Raw genomic sequence first — 21,370 nt, forward strand, 5'->3', positions numbered from 1 at the left:
GATCGGCGGGGACCTGATTTCCCTCTGATCAGGTTTAAGCCCAATTCGGTCATAGTCTGTTGCTACTCCCAGGGCGGTGATGCGATCAATTAGCTCATTTAAGGATGAGACATTTGCTGGATCCATATTTTCGGGGTGTTCAAGCCGATGCGAAGACGATGTTTAGTGATCTCGAGGGATGTCCTTGGCTTAAAGGCTGCACGGGTGCCCACGGTGAAACTGCCGAGCTGGAGGATCTCTCTTAGAGCTAGGGTCTCTCCAGAGGTAATGTTGTCGTTGATGACAAGGGAGCCATCGATCCCACCGTCGACGACACAGTGGAACTCTCAATGAAAGCACCAATATCGGTGTCAAAACCGACCGATCTCGAGTAGGGGGTCCCAAACTGTGCGTCTGAGGATCGAGGGTAACCGGAGACAAGGTAGAAACGATGTTTACCCAGGTTTGGGCCCTCTTAATGGAGGTAAAACCCTATGTCCTGCTTGATTGTATTTGATGAGTATAAGGGTTACAAGATTTGATCTACCTCGAGATCATAATGGCTAAACCCTAGATGTCTAGCTTATATGATTTGTCTTAGCCTCTACGGACTAAACCCTTCGGTTTATATAGACACCGGAGGGACCTAGGGTTGTACAGAGTCGGTTTACAGAGAAAGGAAACTGCACATCTGGGCGTTAAGCTTGCCATCCACGCAAAGGAGAGTCCCACCCACACACGGGGGAAGGTCGTCTATCTTGTATCTTCATCGCCCATCAGTCCGGCCCACGCCACACAACTCGGACACCCGAGGACCCCATAATCCAGGACTACCTCAATCACATCATTAGAGAATGATGTGATAGACAAGACCCATCCACAAGCTTAGCATAATGATCATTAAGTTTTGTTGCTATTGCTTTCTTCATGACTTATACATATTCCTTTGACTATGAGATTATGCAACTCCCGAATACCGGAGGAACACCTTGTGTGCTATCAAACGTCACAACGTAACTGGGTGATTATAAAGATGCTCTATAGGTGTCTCCGAAGGTGTTTGTTGGGTTGGCATAGATCGAGATTAGGATTTGTCACTCCGAGTATCTGAGAGGTATCTCTGGGCCCTCTCGGTAATGCACATCACGATAAGCCTTGCAAGCAGTGTGACTAATGAGTTAGTTGCGGGATGATGTATTACGGAACGAGTAAATAGACTTGCCCGTAACAAGATTGAACTAGGTATAAAGATACGATGATCGAATCTTAGGCAAGTAACATACCGATGACAAAGGGAATAATGTATGTGATCATTGCGGTTTGACCGATAAATATCTTCGTAGAATATGTAGGAACCAATATGAGCCTCTAGGTTCCACTATTGGTTGTTTACCGGAGATGTGTCTCAGTCATGTCTACATAGTTCTTGAACCCGTAGGGCCCGCACGCTTAAAATTCGATGACGATTTGTATTATGAGTTATGTGTTTTGGTGACCGAAGATTGTTCGGAGTCCCAAATGAGATCACAGACATGACGAGGAGTCTCGAAATGGTTGAGAGGTGGATGATAGTATTCGGACACCAGAATGGTTCCGGAGTGATTCGGGTATTTTTCGGAGTACAGGGAGGTTACCGAAACTCCCCAAGGAAGTTATGGGCCTAGATGGGCCATAGGAGAGAGAGGGGAGCCCGCAAGGGGTGGTGCGCCCCCCCCCCATGGGAGTCCGAATTGGACAAGGGGGAGGGGGCGTGGCCCCCTTTCCTTCTCCCTCTGCCTCTCCTTCCCTTTTCCCCTCTAAGAGAAAGGAAAGGGGGGCGACTAGGACTAGGAGTCCTAGTCGGTTTTCCCCCATGGCGCGCCCCCTGTGGCCGGCCTCCTCCCTCTCCTCCTTTATATACGGGGGAAGGGGGCACCCCAAAGCACATCAGTTATTCTCTTAGCCGTGTGCGGTGCCCCCCTCCATAGTTTACTCCTCCGGTCATATTGTTGTAGTGCTTAGGCGAAGCCCTGCGCGGATCACATCACCATCACCATCACCACGCCGTCGTGTTGACGAAACTGTCCCTCGACACTTTGCTGGGTCAAGAGTTTGAGGGACGTCATCGAGCTGGACGTGTGCTGAACTCGGAGGTGCCGTACTTTTTGTACTTGATCGGTTGGATCGCGAAGACGTACGACTACATCAACCGCGTTAACCTAACGCTTCCGCTTTCGGTCTACGAGGGTACGTGGACACACTCTCCCCTCTCGTTGCTATGCATCTCCTAGATAGATCTTGCGTGTTCGTATGAATTTTTTGAAATTGCATGCTACGTCCCTAATAGTGGCATCCGAGCCAGGTCTATACGCAGATGATATGCACGAGTAGAACACAAAGAGTTATGGACGATCATAGTCATACTGCTTACCACCAACGTCTTATTTTGATTCGGCGGTAGTGTTGGATGAAGTGTCCCAGACCAACCTTACATGAGCACGTTCATGAGACCGGTTCCACCGACAGACATGCAACTTGTTTTGCATAAAGGTGGTTGGCGGGTGTCTGTTTGTCCAACTTTAGTTGAATCGAATTTGACTATGGCCGGTCCTTGTTGAAGGTTAAAACAGCACACTTGACGAAAACTCGTTGTGGTTTTGATGCGTAGGTAAGAACGGTTCTTACTAGAATCCCGTAGAAGCCACGTAAAACTTGCAACAACAAAGTAGAGGACGTCTACCTTGTTTTTGCAGGGCATGTTGTGATGTGATATGGTCAAGACATGATGTGATATACGTTATTGTATGTGATGATCATGTTCTGTAAAAGTTATCGGCAATGGGCAGGAGCCTTATGGTTGACGCTTTATTGTATGAAATGCAACCACCATGTAATTGCTTTACTTTATCACTATGCGTTAGCGATAGTCCTAGAAGCAATAGTCGACGCTACGATGGAGATCAAGGTGTCAAGCCGGTGACAATGGAGAGCATGACGGTGCTTTGGAGATGGAGATCAAAGGCACAAGATGATGATGACCATATCATGTCACATACTTTGATTGCATGTGATCTTTATCTTTTATGCATCTTATTTTGCTTAGTACGGCAGTAGCATTATAAGATGATCCCTCACTAAATTTCAAGGTATAAGTGTTCTCCCTGAGTATGCACCGTTGCGACAGTTCTTCGTGCCGAGAAACCACGTGATGATCGGGTGTGATAAGCTCTACGTTCACATACAGCAGGTGCAAGACAGTTTTGCATGTGCAGAATACTCGGATTAAACTTGACAAGCCTAGCATGTACAGACATGGCCTCGGAACACTGAAACCAACAAGTCGAACATGAATCATATAGTAGATATGATCAACATAGAGATGTTCACCATTGAAAACTACTCCATCTCGTGTGATGATTGGACATGGTTTAGTTGATATGGATCACGTGATCATTTAGATGACTCGAGGGATGTCTATCTAAGTGGTAGTTCTTTAGTAATATGATAAATTGAACTTAAATTTATCATGAACTTAGTCCTGATAGTTTTTTCATATCTATGTTGTAGATCAATGGCCCGTGCTACCGTTCCCTTGAATTTTAATGCATTCCTAGAGAAAGCTAAGTTGAAAGATGATGGTAGAAACTACATGGACTGGGTCCATAACTTGAGAATTATCCTCATTGCTGCACAGAAGAATTACGTCCTTGATGCACCGCTAGGTGCAAGGCCTGTGATAACCCACAAGTATAGGGGATCGCAACAGTTTTCGAGGGAAGAGTATTCAACCCAAATTTATTGATTCGACACAAGGGGAGCCAAAGAATATTCTCAAGTATTAACAGTTGAGTTGTCAATTCAACCGCACCTGAAAGACTTAATATCTGCAGCAAAGTATTTAGTAGCAAAGTAGTATGATAGTAGCGGTAACAGTAGCAAAAGTAATAGTTTTGGTTTTATAGTGATTGTAACAGTAGCAACGGAAAAGTAGATAAGCGAAGATCAATATATGAAAATCTCGTAGGCAATGGATCAGTGATGGATAATTATGTCAGATGTGATTCCTCATGCAATAATTATAACATAGGGTGACACAGAACTAGCTCCAGTTCATCAATGTAATGTAGGCATGTATTCCGAATATGGCCATACATGCTTATGGAAAAGAACTTACATGACATCTTTTGTCCTACCCTCTCGTGGCAGCGGGGTCCTATTGGAAACTAAGGGATATTAAGGCCTCCTTTTAATAGAGTACTGGACCAAAGCATTAACACTTAGTGAATACATGAACTCCTCAAACTACGGTCGTCACCGGTAAGTATCCCGATTATTGTCACTTCGGGGTTAATGGATCATAACACATAATAGGTGACTATAGACTTGCAAGATAAGATCAAGAACTCACATATATTCATGAAAACATAATAGGTTCAGATCTGAAATCATGGCACTCGGGCCCTAGTGACAAGCATTAAGCATAGCAAAGTCATAGCAACATCAATCTCAGAACATAGTGGATACTAGGGATCAAACCCTAACAAAACTAACTCGATTACATGATAAATCTCATCCAACCCATCACCGTCCAGCAAGCCTACGATGGAATTATTCATGCACGGCGGTGAGCATCATGAAATTGGTGATGGAGGAAGGTTGATGATGACGATGGCGACGGATTCCCCTCTCCGGATCCCCGAACGGACTCCAGATCAGCCCTCCCGAGAGAGATTAGGGCTTGGCGGCGGCTCCGTATAGTAAAACGCAATGAATCCTTCTCTCTGTTTTTTTCTCCCTAAACGTGAATATATAGAGTTGGAGTTGAGCTCGGTGGAGCACCAGGGGGGCCATGAGGCAGGGGGCATGCCCAGGGGGTAGGCGTGCCCCCACCCTTGTGGATAGGGTGTGGGGCCCCTGTCCTTGATTCTTTCGCCAGTATTTTTTATATATTCCAAAAATATTCTCCATTGATTTTCAGGTCATTCCGAGAAATTTTAGTTATGCACAAAATAACACCATGGCAATTCTACGGAAAACAGCGTCAGTTCGGGTTAGTTCCATTCAAATCATGCAAGTTAGTGTCCAAAACAAGGGCAAAAGTGTTTTGAAAGTAGATACGATGGAGACGTATCAGCCTGCTGCAGGAGCAACTCCGGACGTTATGAACGTCTGGCAAGCTAAATCTGATGACTACTTGAACGTTCAGTGTGCCATGCTTTACGGCTTAGAATCGGGACTTCAAAGACGTTTTGAACGTCATGGACCATATGAGATGTTCCAGGAGTTGAAGTTAATATTTCAAGAAATTGCCCGAGTTGAGAGATATGAAGTCTCCAACAAGTTCTATAGCTGCAAGATGGAGGAGAACAGTTCTGTGAGTGAACACATACTCAGAATATCTGGGTACCATAACCACTTGACTCAGCTGGAAGTTAATCTTCTGGATGATAGTGTTATTGACAAAGTTCTTCAATCACTACCACCAAGCTACAAAGGCTTCGTGATGAACTATAATATGCAAGGGATGGAAAAGATTGTTCCCGAGCTCTTCGCAATGCTCAAAGCTGTGGAGGTAGAAATCAAGAAGGAGCATCAAGTGTTGATGGTTAACAAGACGACTAGTTTCCAGAAAAAGGGCAAAGGAAAGAAGGGGAACTTCAAGAAGAATAGCAAAGCAAGTTGCTGCTCCCGGGAAGAAACCCAAGTCTGTACCTAAGCCTGAAACTGAGTGCTTCTGCTGCAAAGGGACTGGTCAGTGGAAGCGGAACCGCGCCAAGTATTTGGCGGATGAGAAGGATGGCAAAGTGAAAGGTATATTTGATATACATGTTATTGATGTGTACCTTACTAATGCTCGTAGTAGCGCATGGGTATTTGATACTGGTTCTGTTGCTCATATTTGCAACTCTAAACATGGACTACTGATTAAACGAAGATTGGCTAAGGACGAGGTGACGATGCGCATCGGAAATGATTCCAAGGTCGATGAGATCGCCGTCGGCACGCTACCTCTACATCTACCTTCGGGATTAGTTTTAGACCTGAATAATTGTTATTTGGTGCTAGTGTTGAGCATGAATATTATATCTGGATCTTGTTTAATGCGAGACGGTTATTCATTTAAATCAGAGAATAATGGTTGTTATATTTATATGAGTAATATCTTTAATGGTCATGCACCCTTCATGAGTGGTCTATTTTTGTTGAATCCCGATTGTGGTGATACACATATTCATAATATTGATGCCAAAAGATGCAAAGTTAATAATGATAGTGCAACTTATTTGTGGCACTGCCGTTTAGGTCATATTGGTTTAAAGTGCATGAAGAAACTCCATGCAGATGGGCTTTTGGAATCACTTGATTATGAATCCCTTGATGCGTGCGAACCATGCCTCATGGGCAAGATGACTAAGATTCCGCTCTCCGGAACAATGGAGTGAGCCACTGACTTATTGGGAATAATACATACTAATGTATGCGGTCCGATGAGTGTTGAGGCTCGCGGCAGGTATCGTTATTTTCCGACCTTCACCGATGATTTGAGCAAATATGGGTATATCTACTTAATGAAACACAAGTTGAAACATTTGAAAAGTTCAAAGAATTTCAGAGTGAAGTGGAAAATCATCGTAACAAGAAAATAAAGTTTCTACGATCTGATCGCGGAGGCGAATATTTGAGTTACGAGTTTGGTCTTCATTTGAAACAATATGGAATAGTTTCGCAACTCACGCCACTTGGAACACCACATCGTACTGGTGTGTCCGAATGTCGTAACCGTACTTTATTAGATATGGTGCGATCTATGATGTCTCTTACCGATTTACCACTATCATTTTTGGGTTGTGCATTAGAGACAACTGCATTCACGTTAAATAGGGCACCATCTAAATTCATTGAGACGACACCATATGAAATTTGGTTTGGCAAGAAACCGAAGCTGTCGTTTCTTAAACTTCGGGGTTGCGATGCTTATGTGAAAAAGCTTCAGCCTAATAAGCTCGAACCAAAATCGAAGAAGTGCGTCGTCATAGGATACCCAAAAGAAACTGTTGGGTACACCTTCTATCACAGATCCGAAGGCAAGATATTTGTTGCTAAGAATAGATCCTTTCTAGAGAAGGAGTTTCTCTCGAAAGAAGTGAGTGGGAGGAAAGTGTAACTTGATGAGGTAGTTGCACCTTCTCTCGAATTGGAAAGTAGTTCATCACATAAATCAGTTCCAGTGATGCCTACACCAATTAGTGAGGAAGCTGATGATGATGATCATGAAACTTCAAATCAAGTTACTAGCGAACCTCGTAGGTCAACCAGAGTACGTTCCGCACCAGAGTGGTAAGGTAATCCCGTTCTGGAAGTCCTGTTACTAGACCATGACGAACCTACGAAGTATGAGGAAGCGATGATGAGCCCAGATTTCACAAAATGGCTTGAGGCCATGAAATCTGAGATGGGATCCATGTATGAGAACAAAGTATGGACTTTGGTCGACTTGCCCGATGATCGGCAAACCATAGAGAATAAATGGATCTTCAAGAAGAAGACTGACGTTGATGGTAATGTTACTGTCTACAAAGCTTAACTTGTTGCGAAAGGTTTTTGACAAGTTCAAGGAGTTGACTACGACGAGACCTTCTCACCCATAGCGATGCTTAAGTCTATACGAATCATGTTAGCAATTGCCGCATTTTATGATTATAAAAAATTTCAAATGGATGTCAAAACTGCATTCCTTAATGGATTTCTTAAAGAAGAGTTGTATATGATGCAACCAGAAGGTTTTGTCGATCCTAAAGGTGCTAACTAAGTGTGCAAGCTTGAGCGATCCATTTATGGACTGGTGCAAGCCTATCAGAGTTGGAATATACGCTTTGATAGTGTGATCAAAGCATATGGTTTTATACAGGCTTTTGGAGAAGCCTGTATTTATAAGAAAACGAGTGGGAGCTCTGTAGCATTTCTAATATTATATGTGGATGACAAATTGTTGATTGGAAATAATACAGTACTTTTGGATAGCATAAAAGGATACTTGAATAAGAATTTTTCAATGAAAGACCTCGGTGAAGCTGCTTATATATTGGGCATCAAGATCTATAGAGATAGATCAAGACGCTTAATTGGACTTTCACAAAGCACATACCTTGATGAAGTTTTGGAGAAGTTCAAAATGGATCAGTCAAAGAAAGGGTTCTTGCCTGTGTTACAAGGTGTGAAGTTGAGTCTGACTCAATACCCGATCACTTTAGAAGATAGAGAGAAAATGAAAGCCATTCCCTATGCCTCAAGCATAGGTTCTTTCATGTATGCAATGTTGTGTACCAGACCTGATGTGTGCCTTGCTATAAGTTTGGAAGGGAGGTACCAAAGTAATCCAGGAGTGGATCACTGGACAGTGGTCAAGAACATCTTGAAATACCTGAAAAGTACTAAGGATATGTTTCTCATATATGGAGGTGACAAAGAGCTTGTAGTAAATGGTTACGTCGATGCCAGCTTTGACACTGACCCGGATGACTCTAAGTCGCAAACCAGATACGTATTTATATTGAATGGTGGAGCTGTCAGTTGGTGCAGTTCCATGTAGAGTGTCGTGGCAGGATCTACGTGTGAAGCGGAGTACATATGAAGGAGTCTGAATGAAGGAGTTCATATCCGATCTAGGTGTAATACCTAGTGCATCGGGTCAAATGAAAATCTTTTGTGACAATACTGGAACAATTGCCTTAGCGAAGGAATCCAGATTTCATAAGAGAACCAAACACACCAAGAGACGCTTCAACTCCATCCACAATCAAGTCAAGGAGGGAGACATAGATATTTTCAAAATACATACGGATCTGAATGTTGCAGACCCGTTGACTAAGCCTCTTCCACGAGCAAAACATGATCAGTACCAAGACTCCATGGGTGTTAGAATCATTACAATGTAATCTAGAATATTGACTCTAGTGCAAGTGGGAGACTGAAGGAAATATGCCCTAGAGGCAATAATAAAATTGTTATTTATATTTCCTTATACCATGATAAATGTTTATTATTCATGCTAGAATTGTATTAACCAGAAACTTAGTACATTTGTGAATACATAGACAAACAGAGTGTCCCTAGTATGCCTCTACTTGACTAGCTTGTTTATCAAAGATGGTTAAGTTTCCTAGCCATAGACATGTGTTGTTATTTGATGAACGGGATCACATCATTAGAGAATGATGTGATGGACAAGACCCATCCGCTAGCTTAGCAATATGATCGTTTAGTTTATTGCTATTTCTTTCTTCATGACTTATACATGTTCCTCTGACTATGAGATTATGCAACTCCCGAACACCAGAGGAACACTTAGTGTGCTATCAAACGTCACAACATAACCGGGTGATTATAAAGATGATCTAAAGGTGTCTCCAAAGGTGTTTGTTGGGTTGGCATAGATCGAGATTAGGATTTGTTACTCTATGTATCGGAGAGGTATCTCTGGGCCCTCTCGGTAATGCACATCACTATAAGCCTTGCAAGCAATGTGACTAATGAGTTAGTTGCGGGCTGATGCATTACGGAACAAGTAAAGAGACTTGCCGGTAATGAGATTGAACTAGGTATGATGATACACGATCGAATCTCGGACAAGTAACATACCGATGAGAAAGGGAACAACGTATATGGTCATTGCGGTTTGACCGATAAAGATCTTCATAGAATATGTAGAAACCAATATGAGCATACAGGTTCCGATGTTGGTTATTGACCGGAGATGTGTCTCGGTCATGTCTACATAGTTCTCGAACCCGTAGGGTCCGCACGCTTAATGTTCGATGACGATTTGTATTATGAGTTATGTGTTTTGGTGACCGAAGATTGTTTGGATTCCTGGATGAGATCATGGACATGACGAGGAGTCTCGAAATGGTCAAGAGGTAAAGATTGATATATTGGACGATAGTATTCGGACACCGGAATGGTTCCGGAGTGATTCAGGTATTTTTGAAGTACCAGGAGGTTACCGGAACCCCCCCCCCCCCGGGGGGGGGAGTTATGGGCCTACATGGGCCATAGGGGAGAGAGAGGGGAGCCCGCAAGGGGTGGCACACCCCATGGGAGTCCGAATTGGACAAGGCGGAGGGGGCGCGGCCCCCTTTCCTTCTCCCTCTCTATCCTTCCCTTTCCCCCCTCCGAAAGAAAGGAAAGGGGGGCGACTAGGACTAGGAGTCCTAGTTAGTCCCCCCCTCCCCCCGATGGCGCGCCCCTGTGGTCGGGCTCCTCCCTCCCCTCCTTTATATATGGGGGCAGGGGCACCTCAAAGCAGATCCGTTATTCTCTTAGCCGTGTGCGGTGCCCCCCTCCACAGTTTACTCCTCCGGTCATATTGTCGTAGTGCTTAGGCGAAACCCTGCGCGGATCACATCACCATCACCGTCACCATGACGTCGTGCTGACGAAACTCTCCCACGACACTTTGCTGGATCAAGAGTTCGAGGGACGTCATCGAGCTGAACATGTGCTGAACTCGGAGGTGTCGTACGTTCAGTACTTGATCGGTTGGATCGCGAAGATGTTCGACTACATCAACCGCGTTAACATAATGCTTCCGCTTTCGGTCTACGAGGGTACGTGGACACACTCTCCCCCTCTCGTTGCTATGCATCTCCTAGATAGATCTTGCGTGTTCGTAGAATTTTTTTAAAATTGCATGCTACGGTCCCTAACAATAAGGTATGTGGTTGCAAATGGTAGAATCTGAGGTCCACCTGGTCATTGTCCGCGGACATTTCAGGGCTCAAATTTGTCAATAAACTCTTCCTACGACCTTTAGAGCAACTTCAATGGGGCGACCATTTCGTTCGCCTGCGTCTGTTTGGGTCGGCGCGGACACAAAATGCGATTCAATGCGCCGACCCAAACGAACACGTGCCCGCTTTTCGTCCGCGGGCGACCCATTCCCGGTCCATTTTTAAGCCGGATTTGTGTCGGCGCGGACACGCGACAGACGCGCGCACACTCGCCTTCTCCTCTCCCTTGGCCCGCTGGTCGGTGGCACATTGGCCTCCCCCCTCACCCCCAGCCAACAACAACCCCTGCCCTTCTCCTTCGTCGCCGACGCTGCCGCCCATTTTTGCCGGCGACTCTGCCAGCTGCCGCCGCCTCCACATCCGCCCAGTAACGCTGCGTACTCCCATGTCGCCCGCCATCGTCGTTTTGCTGTCGGGGAGCAAACTGCTTCCCGCCGCCGCTCCCCCCACCGCACAGCCGCCCGCGAGCAAGAAGCCGCCTCGCCGCCCCGGCCAGATCCGACCGGCACGCTCGTAGACCCCGGCAAGGCAGCTTGCTGGTCCGTGCCCACCGCGACTCCCCTCGCCGGCCGTCTCCTTCTATATGCCCGCAAGTTGTTCGACAGTTTGCCAAGGTACGAAAATGGACTCCGCCGACGAGTACTTTTTCACAATTTCCTTTGCGACTCCGACGATTCATCGTCCGACGAGGAGGAGGAGATATTGGCTGCCGTGTTGGTCCATCACCACCTCAACAGCCATCGACTGTTGTTCCGTGGCTCCATTCTAAGCCACCTTCCGGTGTTGAATCGCAACCGAAAAAGCAGACAATTCCTTCTTTGGAAAGACTACTTTGATACAACAAGCCCGCTGTTCAAACATAAAAAATTCCGATGGAGAGAAGAAGAAAAGATTTGCCCAAGAGCAAGAGAGTGCTAGGAAGGATGTTGAGCGTGCCTTTGGTGTTTTGCAATCTCGATAGGGCATCGTTCGGTATCATGCTAATACCTAGAGCACGCAGAAACTGTGGAAGGTGATGACTGCTTGCGTGATCATGCACAATATGATCGTAGAAGACGAGCGTCCGGAACGTCTGTACGATTAAGGGTTTCAGTTTCAGGGTGACAATATTGTGTCTGAGCATGGAGTAGCGGCAATGTTTGAACAGTTCACCCAACTTCATCAAGACATGCGTGATTGAAAAACGCACGTGCAACTGCAAAATAATTTGGTTGAGCATATGTAGGCTCATGTTGGCAACCAATATATGTATCTTCTTTTATTTATTTGCAAACCTATGTGAAACATTTTTATTTGTATCCGGCTTGTAAAATTATACTATTTTATTTGATGAACTATGTTATTTGACAATATGTTTGAATGCAAATCAATATAATATTAAACGGTCAGCCGGTTACGCCGGCACATATGAGTCGGCGCGTTGGGCGCGCTGCCGACCCATATCAGAAACAGGGCAGACATCGGGTTGGCGGCCGACCCAAACAGATAAAAAACAGACGAAATCGCCGTCTGTTTGGGTCATCCCATTAAAGTTGCTCTTAATTTGTCAATAAACTCTTCCTACGGCCTTTGCACTACGTTGCATTGAGCGGCTAGAATGACCAGGACTAGACCGCCCTGTTGCCTGCCACTTTTGTTATGTGTTGTTGGGTGGTTGTTCCCTATCAACTCCACGATCTCCCTAGCTATCGTCCATCCATCTATCGGTTGTGTGATCGTACGTGCGATCGTCGACCAGGTCGACCTCGTGGAAAAACTACACAGTACTCCGTACTACACTTTTATGCCGCACTCAGATTTTAAATCATTCAGAAGAACTTAGATATGCCCGTTGTTGTTCCATGCATAGATCGTGATGCGACGGCGAAGAAATACAAATTGCAATAATTAATTCCAAAATTTGAACTAGTACATTTTATTCTCGCGTTACATGAGACATAAGCAGAAAAATCAAAAGCTACGTAATTTCTTCCACGTAGGCACGTATGGCACGTAATTTCCATCATGTGCCGACGGTGCACCCTGTCGGCTGCGTGAACTTGAGCGACGCGACGGCGCGGCTGGCTGTACCGTTGAGGCCAGCGCCCCCGGTCGGCATGCCACCAGGGCCGGCGGCGAGCACGGCGGGACAGCTGACGAAGAGGTGGTAACTGCCGGAGACCCAGCTGCCGACCTTCCACCGGACGCGGCCGTCGACCTTGACCTGCAGTGCCACGTACCCGGCGGCGATGTCCTGCTTCATGGCGTCGGCGACGAACCCGGCCACGGGCACGGACTCCCCGGACAGCACGGGGGACCAGATGGTGACGTCCCGGTGGCCCTGGTACGCGGGCGGCAGCGAAACCGGCACCGTCACGGGCTCGTCGCGGTAGGTGACGAAGACGTCGAGGCGCCGGTAGAGGACGCCGACGCGGTCGTTGGGGTTGCGGGAGGCGAGCGTGACCTGCGCGGTGGCGGACAGGGACGGGTCCCCGAGGCTGACGGAGCGGAGCTGCAGGTCCTGCAGGTAGAAGGAGGGCTTGGCGGGGCGGAGCACGAGGTAGACGACGAGCGCGGTGACGGCGACGGCGACGACCAGGAACAGGAGGCACGCCGCGAGGCCGCCGCAGCAGCGCCGCAGGTGGTGCTCGTGCCGGTCCTTGCTCATGGCTCCGCTCCGCTCTCTGTACCGTGCTTGGTATGGCTGTGGGGTGGGTGTGTGGCTTAGCTAGTGGAGTGGAGTAGCTCCCTTCAGAGAGTGAGTGAGTGAGCGAGCGAGCGATCGGGCGCTTTGAAATCAAGCAACGGTAGGTAGGAGATGGTGGCCAACGATTACAGTGCATCTGGGTTGGATCTTGGGATGGGGGAGGTGGACAGGGAAAGCAACGTCTCAACCGAAGAAGATTCTTCTGCCAACTCGACCGGCGCGTACCTCCGTTGGGTTCTTGCGGCATGCGCTTTGAGATTCGTGTTTTCTGTTTGACCATGTGCTGGTGAGCCTTTTACGCACTGTAGCCCCAATTAGCAACCAATTAGCAAAACGCCCGTACTTGCAACGGGAGAAAAAAAATTCATAATCTCTAATGGCCATGACCATATTTTGCTACATCACCTAGATACACAACCACTCTCATTTTCATGAAATCGTGAACAGCTTTTGAAAATCATGAACATTTTTTAATCTCGTGAACATATCTGAAATCATGAGCATTTGTCAAATCTGTGAACCTTTTTACAGATTTTCGAATATTTTCTAAAATCATGAACATTTTATACTATTTGTAAACATTTTTTAAATCATTTTTCTTTAATAGGATAATATTTCTAGGTTTGATGAACATCTTTTTTAAAATTGTTTGGTGGAACAATTTTTGAAATTCACAAACATTTTTTTCTTTAATGAACATTTTTTGAAATGCATGATCATTTTTCGAATCAGCGAACTTTTTTGAATCAATGAACTATTTTGTAAGTCACAAACAGTTTTTGAATTTTTGGGATAATTTTTAATTCACGAACATTTTTTGAATTGGCGAATTGTTTTTCTATTTCATTAGCATTGTTTAATAGGCGAACTTTTAAAAAACATAATGAACATTTTTTGCTTTCGCGAATACTTATTTTCATTTTTTTAAATATGCATACATTTTTTTAAAATCATGCACATTTTCTGAATCCAAAAACATTTATGAATTATTAAACATTTTATTTAAAATATCTCATTTTTTAAATTTTCGAAACTTGTTTGAAGTCCCAAATTATTTAAAATATAAAAAAATGAAGACGGAGAACGAAAATGAAAAACAAAAAACAAAATTTAAAACCAGGCCGCCTGGACATGGGCTGGCCCAAATAGGTGCGTTGCGTCTTCTCCCAGCGCATTGAGCGCAGTATAGAAGGTTCCTACAACATGGGCCGGTCGAGGCGGGATTCCCCTGTGTTAACTGTTTTTTTTATCATTTTTAAGTTTTTCTCAAAAATAAAATCACTTATAAGTGGCATCGGAGGGTAATATTTTGCAAATTTAAGGGCAATTTCGGTAACGTACCGGCAGAAGCAATAGCTCCTTTATTATTAGGTATGGAGGTATGGATATGGATTATACAGATACAAAGTTGTAGAACCCAATCAGATGCACGACACACACGCCACACACACCACAACCCTCGCCCCGCTATGCGCCTAAACAGGCCTACAACCTATACACATGCAAATTTTCGAAACCAACCAGATCCGTGAACTACTAGTACGTCGTCCTTTCTGTGGCGTGTGAAATACCTGAAATAGGAAAAAAGTATACCCAAGTCAAACACTCATGTTGATCCTGGGGATAGTTTTTTTTACCGTGATCCTGGGGATAGTGTGATGAGCCTTTTATGTTTTGATTGATGGATCACGAGGTAGTTTTTCAGATCCACCAGATAACTCGGTACGTCAACGACGCAAGTACCTGATTTGAATTGATGGTTGTTTGGTGAGCAAGGTTTTTTGTAGCTCTAGTTTTTTTAATTGTGATGTGTGTGTGTGTGTGTGTCCACCCCCCCCCCCCCCCCGGTTACCGTCCGCTGCTTCCCCACGGAGGCAACGGGGTCCAAAGAATTAGGAGCGGTCTGATCGGAGGGCTCTATGAGGTGGAGGGAGAGGCGTCGAGTCTTTTTTGTCAGAGCCAAAGCCAAAGTGGGACGTGGTGGCCATGGCAAAGGAGGTGAGGTGTTGGACGAAACGAAAATCCTACACTTACGGTATGAGTGCTACAGGCTGGTTTCACGGGGAGATGTGTCCTCCTCTCCACCATGAATTCATCCCTCCTTGATTTTAGCTGGCCCCACCCCTTGATTTTCAAGGGGTCATGTCAGTCCGTAACTCCCTTTCTGTGAGAAATCGCCTGTAGATATACCTGGCCAAACCTCGGGCCGGGCCGGGCCTAGCCAAGCCCGAGCCAAAAAACCTGGGCCCGAGCCCGGCCCGACCCGGCCATCGGGCCTAGTTTTTGGGCCCAAGCCCGGCCCGAACATGCAAAAGCCCGCCGGGCCTCGGGCCTCGGGCCGGGCCCCTTCAGAAAACTGCAAAAATGACAGACCCGGGCCCGGCCCGGCCAGGCCACCGGGCTCAAAATCTAGGCCCGAGCCCGGCCCGGGAGCAGCGTCGGGCCGGGCCGGGCAGCCCATGGCCAGGTCTACCTGTAGATGTAGCAAAGCTCTGGACGAAATGTGTGCGGGCCAGGCGGGGCACCTCCTATTGCTGCCATGTTAGAAGAGCTAGAGCAGCGGAGATCAAGGGGAAGCCAGAGGAAGACGCTAGCGGCCATGGCAGAGGAGCGGTAATAGAGGAGGTCGTTAGAGATTTTCGGTGAATCGAGACCATCAGGAAAAGGGATTCCGGTGCTGGTGAGGGTCGCCGGAGCTGTGGGGACGGTGGACGGTTTCATTTTCTCAGTCATCGGGGCGGTGGACAGCAGGTGACGCATGTTCTGGTGACAGACGGGATGGACTAAATCTGAGGAGAAAAGTTGCGAATTGAGTAAAAGAAGATTACCCCCCACATATGTTAGTCCATCCCGTCTTTTTCTTCTCAGATTTAGTCTTAAATGTGACTTTGAGATGTTCTAAGCTTCTAAACCATGTTTGCTTGTTTCTCAAATGTGCGTTCGTGTGCATATGTATGTGTGTGTTTCCTTGCAGCAAGAGCATCAAGAGGCTATTCATTGACTTGGCATACAAAGCTTGTCTTGCTCCAAACGGGAAATATCCTTGTTCTATAGGTCTATCTTTGAAGGGGATCGACGTGCAGGCCGTTAGCGGTTCGTATGCCCTATCATCGTCGGCCAGCGCCAAGTGCATGAACCTCCTTGTTTACTCCTGATGGCGATCGGATGCCGCGTTGTCCTGTATGTTTTCTCTTCGTTTAGATGTAAGGTGTCATGTGAGGCTTCTTGGCAGGAGCTCGTGCTGGCTGAGCACACCAGTGCAACTCCAAGGTTATTAGGCATGATCCGCCGAGTCTTCTGATGTTGTAAGAAGACTTCTTTTGTGTTTCAGTGTTTGGGTGCGTGACGGTGTCCAAATGCATGTATACATGTGTGATTGCTTCCTAGGTAGGCATAGTTGGCGCATCCAAAGTTGAAGAGAAACAGGGAGAGTAACATATGCACTGTATGTATCATGGTTAATTTGATAATTGAAGAAATGGATCATGATTTGGCGATTTACTTTCCTGTCAATTCTCTTTTGGTAATTAGTACTGCTTCCTTTGACTTGTCTCTCACTGGATCCATCTTCACGAGCTCTATCTTTTTGGTTGGGTCAGGCGACGTTGGCTATCGAGTAGCAATTCCCTCTTGAAGGTGTTGTCATCAAGTGTTGTAGATGATGGGGCTCGGAACCTATCGGATTGTGCCAACATGCATTTTCCATGGCAGTAGATTTGTGGCATTGTAGGATGTTGAATGTAGTCATTAATGCCAGAGATGAAGCTTTTCATAGTAGTCATTGGGCAATCCCGGATTGTCTCTTCTCGTTAAGTTCATTGCTACTTCAAATCAATGAATGTAAATGGAGACGGTGGGTAATTGAGTGAATGCATGAAAGGTTCTAATTGTGTAGGTGCACAACAATCTCACCGGCAGAAAATCTCAGAGGCATCACTGACACACACGATCAGCAACAGGTGAGAAAATGTCATCCCAAATGAAAAAAAAAATCCAAATAGACGAGGGGATACAAGACACTTCCACTTCAACCAAGAACCCAGTCTATAGTAGTAGTGGTATATACTCCTTCCGTCCCAAAATAAGTGACTCAAGTTTGTACTAGCTTTGGGACGGAGGGAGTAAAAGTTACGAGTTGGTGAAATCTAAACAATCTCATCGCGCCATCCAAGGACTCATGAATTTATTAAAAAGGTAAAAATGATGACACATGTGCTTAGACATGCAACCTGGTTCCCTGAAATCAGCAACCGGAAGACAACATAGCGCATGTCCATTCGGTTTCCGCTAATTGACTTTTAGCGAGTTCAAGCATGTTTTTTTTTCAGTTACGGGGAGTGAGTTCGATCTTGTTGCTTGGTAGATTCCTCCACATGCCCACGAAAAGCTTGACCAATAGATGGACATAAGCATCACCGTCTCGGTATATGATTTCACTAAGCCTGAGGTTCTTGCACTCGAAATGAACCAGGTGCTTAGAATATGACTGGTGGCGTTCCATCACCTCCTTTGTACGATGGAAGTCCGGGACCTATTGAACAACACAAAGCAATCAACATTACAGAAAATATTGAGTTATGGTAATAGTTCATGAGAAAAGTAGCAGTAGCACCTTGCAATGTCGCAAGGTGAGCTTCTCTAGGTTAGGCGAGTTGTGTAGGTATTGACGCAGCCCGAGGAAGTCGTCGCTAATAAGACACTCGTCCAGGAACAGGGTTCTCGGGTTCTCAAACTTAAATACTGGAAGATACCCATGAATCTCATAGAGCAACAGCTGAAACCCAGATAGACTGTCATTTTGTTTGTTCTGTAAAAGGCCTCTGATAAATGAGATGCAAACTGAATAAAAGGGGGTATGAAGAAGATATACCGTGACCGCAAAATGCAACAGGTGCAAGGTTGTCACATTAGAGAGCGCGCCGAGGATACCCAATTGGTGCCTCTCTTCCTCTTCATTCCGAATCCAGTAAAGATGAATCGACGCATCAACAAGGGACGGCATGTTATGTGGTTCATCCGGATCAACAATGTGATCGAGCTCCTTGCCAAGGCGGAGAGAAACAAGAGCAGGAGCCTCTATAATCAACGCAAAGATCTCACCATCATACGCCGTGTACTGCCCATCGACGACCAATTTCTTCAGCGAGGAGGAGACGATCTTGACATTGCAGCCGGTGGCCAAGAAGCTGCATTTTCCAGTTGCACATCTTCCCGAGCAGGCAAGATGGAGCTGACGTGGCTCGCGAGATCATCCAATTCCACTTGCAGGCGGGAAAGATGCAACGAACTGAGCCGGCAAGGCCATGCATCTCGACCTATGTCGCGGCGGAGCCAACGGTCCTCAACAGCATTATTGCCCCCGTGCAGCCGGAAGCCCTCCAGGAGCGTGAAGTCATGGCTGCGCAGAAGGTTGGTCGTGAAGTTGTTGAGTTTGTAGTAGCTATAAAACTCCGGCTCGTCGATGTCGATGTCGAGGCGCGGCACGGCACGCCAGAGGTGCCTCCACCTCATGGACAGCACGCACGTTCGCACCGTCTGCAGGGCCTTAAGGCGCGACAGGATGACGCAGAGGAGGTCGTCCGGCAGCGCGCTCAGCCGGTCATCGCCTGCGTCACCGCCGCCGCCGTCTGCATGGCGTGGACGCTTCGGCGCGGCAGAGGGCCCAAGCATTTCCGTTGTTCTGGATTGCTGCACGCAGTAGGTCGGGGAGACAACTAATCTGCTGGGTGTCTCTGCGCCGCCGCCATGACTATGGAGAAAGATGGGATCGGGAGTGAGGACAATGACGGATGAGAGAGACAGCCTAGTGGTGGGCTGCACCCTAGACAACGTGTTTGGCGATATTTGGGAAGGAAAATGAGAGTTTAAAGGAGGGAGTTGTATTGAGACTAGACATGGGATGAGTCATTTTATTCCCAATTCTCTGTTTGGTGTGTGATAGGAATTATGTGTGAGAATATGAGAAGAAATTGTACTCCCTTTGGCTCGTGGGAATTGACATGAGACTAGACAAGCAAAGTTAGGATGAAGGGTTAAGATTGGCTCACTAAAATAATTTCCATCCAACTCTCACCCCCTCCCCTGTTAATAAAACGGTGGAAGTTGAAGTCTCAAGTCCCATACCTATTCCCTTGAATTCCCAATGCCTCCAACCAAACAATAGATTTGAAGTTTCGTATCCCTTCAATTCTCATTCTCTAACTCTAATTACCCCCAACCAAATACGCTGTATGTACTAACGGGCCGGCCCTTTCTATCTCATTTTTCTTTCTTTATTATGTGCCTGTGTTGTCTAAAAAAAAGCATCTGCTCGTGCGTTGTTGCATGGAGTGGGGCGCATAGATTTTTTACTGCCTGACAAAATAGAGATTAATAGCTATTTATTTGTTTACATATCGTGAATTATTGCTATTTATTTGGTTACTGAAGATGTCTGGCCGGTATTAGGATTTTACCATGAGAATGGATCATGAATTTATTGCTATACTATAGATTGATCTGATTTATTGGTTTACTAAAGATTTGTTTTGAGAATCAAGGATTCTTTTCGAGTTTCCATTTCTTTATTTGGAATCTGGGCTCTTCTATCTTTGACTTATTTTTTGGCTTATTATTTATTTATTTCATTTTGATTTTTTTCGTCTTCCTTTATCCCTATCCTCTAGGTACAGCGTTTTGCATCAATAGAAAACCTTTTTCTCTGTATGAAACTATATTGTTCCTTTCCAACTTCTTCTCGAAACTTCCTAAGAATAATCCCGAATTGAATCCAAATTTGATGTGTTAATGTGACCTTATCTATGTCGTTAGGCACTCTTCAAATAGGAATCCATTTTCTAACTAGCTTTCGCGCTTTGGTGAGTTGCCCGAGATCTTTTTAATAACCTAATGTTGTGTCGAAGGGATATCTATATGATTCGATCATTTGGATAAGACCCGCGGTAGCAATAGAACAGGGAAAGTATACAGAAAAGACAGCTCTTTTCAATTTCGATTATCTATATATTACTTTGTTTCTATTTCCAGATATATATTTCTATATATTAGTATTAGTTAGTAGTACTATTAGTTACCGATTCCAGCTCTTTGAGTTCTTTCTTCCATGATGAATTGTCGGCACTAGTCCTACATTTTTTCTCTGTGGACCAAGGAGAAAGGGAGCTCAGCAAGAATTGGATTGTACCATGAGAGAAGCACGGAGGTCAACCTGCATCAAATGTGGAACATGGATTCTGGCAATGCAACGGAGTTGGGTCCTCATACCGATCCGAATGAACCAGTCTTTCTACAAAGGTCAACCTTTGTCTATTAGGCAAGAGGATAGCAAGTTCTAAAATCTGTCTCGGTAGGACATGCATTTCTATACTATGAAATTCATAAATAAAAATGAAGTAGTTAATGGGAGGGCTACCCTAATCCTTTTTCTTGTATGTGTTCCTAAGACAAGTAATATGTTCTCATGTTTCGAGGTATCAAGAAAAGGGCGTGGAAAATAGATAGAAACTCTTGAATTGAAATTGAAAAGGAATGCAACCTTCTTCCTTCATCTCCTACCCATTCAAACCTGCGATGGCATGAGGCAATAGAATCCGCGGCCAGGGTCGGAGCAGGAGCGGCCCAAAGACCAACACCATCAAGGAGTGGAACAAGAGGAAGCCTAGCTCCTCCGCCGGTGAGAAGAAAGAGAAGGAGGCAAGCGTCATTTCAGTTCAACTCAAAATTGAGATACATTGGAATATTCCGCTCCCCTTTTCCATTGCCACGATCATAGACAACCATGATCTTTGCCAGCAAAGCTGTACATGGATGTCTTTGAGTTTTTTTAGACATATGTCCTTGAGTTTTACAAGTGATTGGCCTCTGGTTCATCTTAATTTTATTTGAAGTTGTCCGTCTTCTTGTTGAGACTCTCTTTTCGATGCCCACGGGCGTCAAA

General features: G+C 45.6%; 1 protein-coding gene across 1 annotated transcript; it reads right to left on the reverse strand.

The window, feature by feature from the left end:
• Positions 1 to 12,617: 12,617 nt before the first annotated feature.
• Positions 12,618 to 13,523, reverse strand: LOC123108250 (NDR1/HIN1-like protein 1). Its single transcript, XM_044530074.1, has one exon. The coding sequence runs from the start codon at positions 13,393 to 13,395 to the stop codon at positions 12,751 to 12,753; it is 645 nt and encodes a 214-aa protein (XP_044386009.1). The 5' UTR covers positions 13,396 to 13,523; the 3' UTR covers positions 12,618 to 12,750.
• Between the last annotated feature and the right edge of the window lie 7,847 nt (positions 13,524 to 21,370).

Source organism: Triticum aestivum, chromosome 5A, assembly GCF_018294505.1.
Source record: "Triticum aestivum cultivar Chinese Spring chromosome 5A, IWGSC CS RefSeq v2.1, whole genome shotgun sequence".
In the NCBI taxonomy this organism is placed as follows: Eukaryota; Viridiplantae; Streptophyta; class Magnoliopsida; order Poales; family Poaceae; genus Triticum; species Triticum aestivum.

Coding starts and splice junctions, on each gene's coding strand:
- LOC123108250 (XM_044530074.1), bottom strand. CDS start 13,395: ATGAGCAAGGACCGGCACGAGCACCACCTGCGGCGCTGCTGCGGCGGC.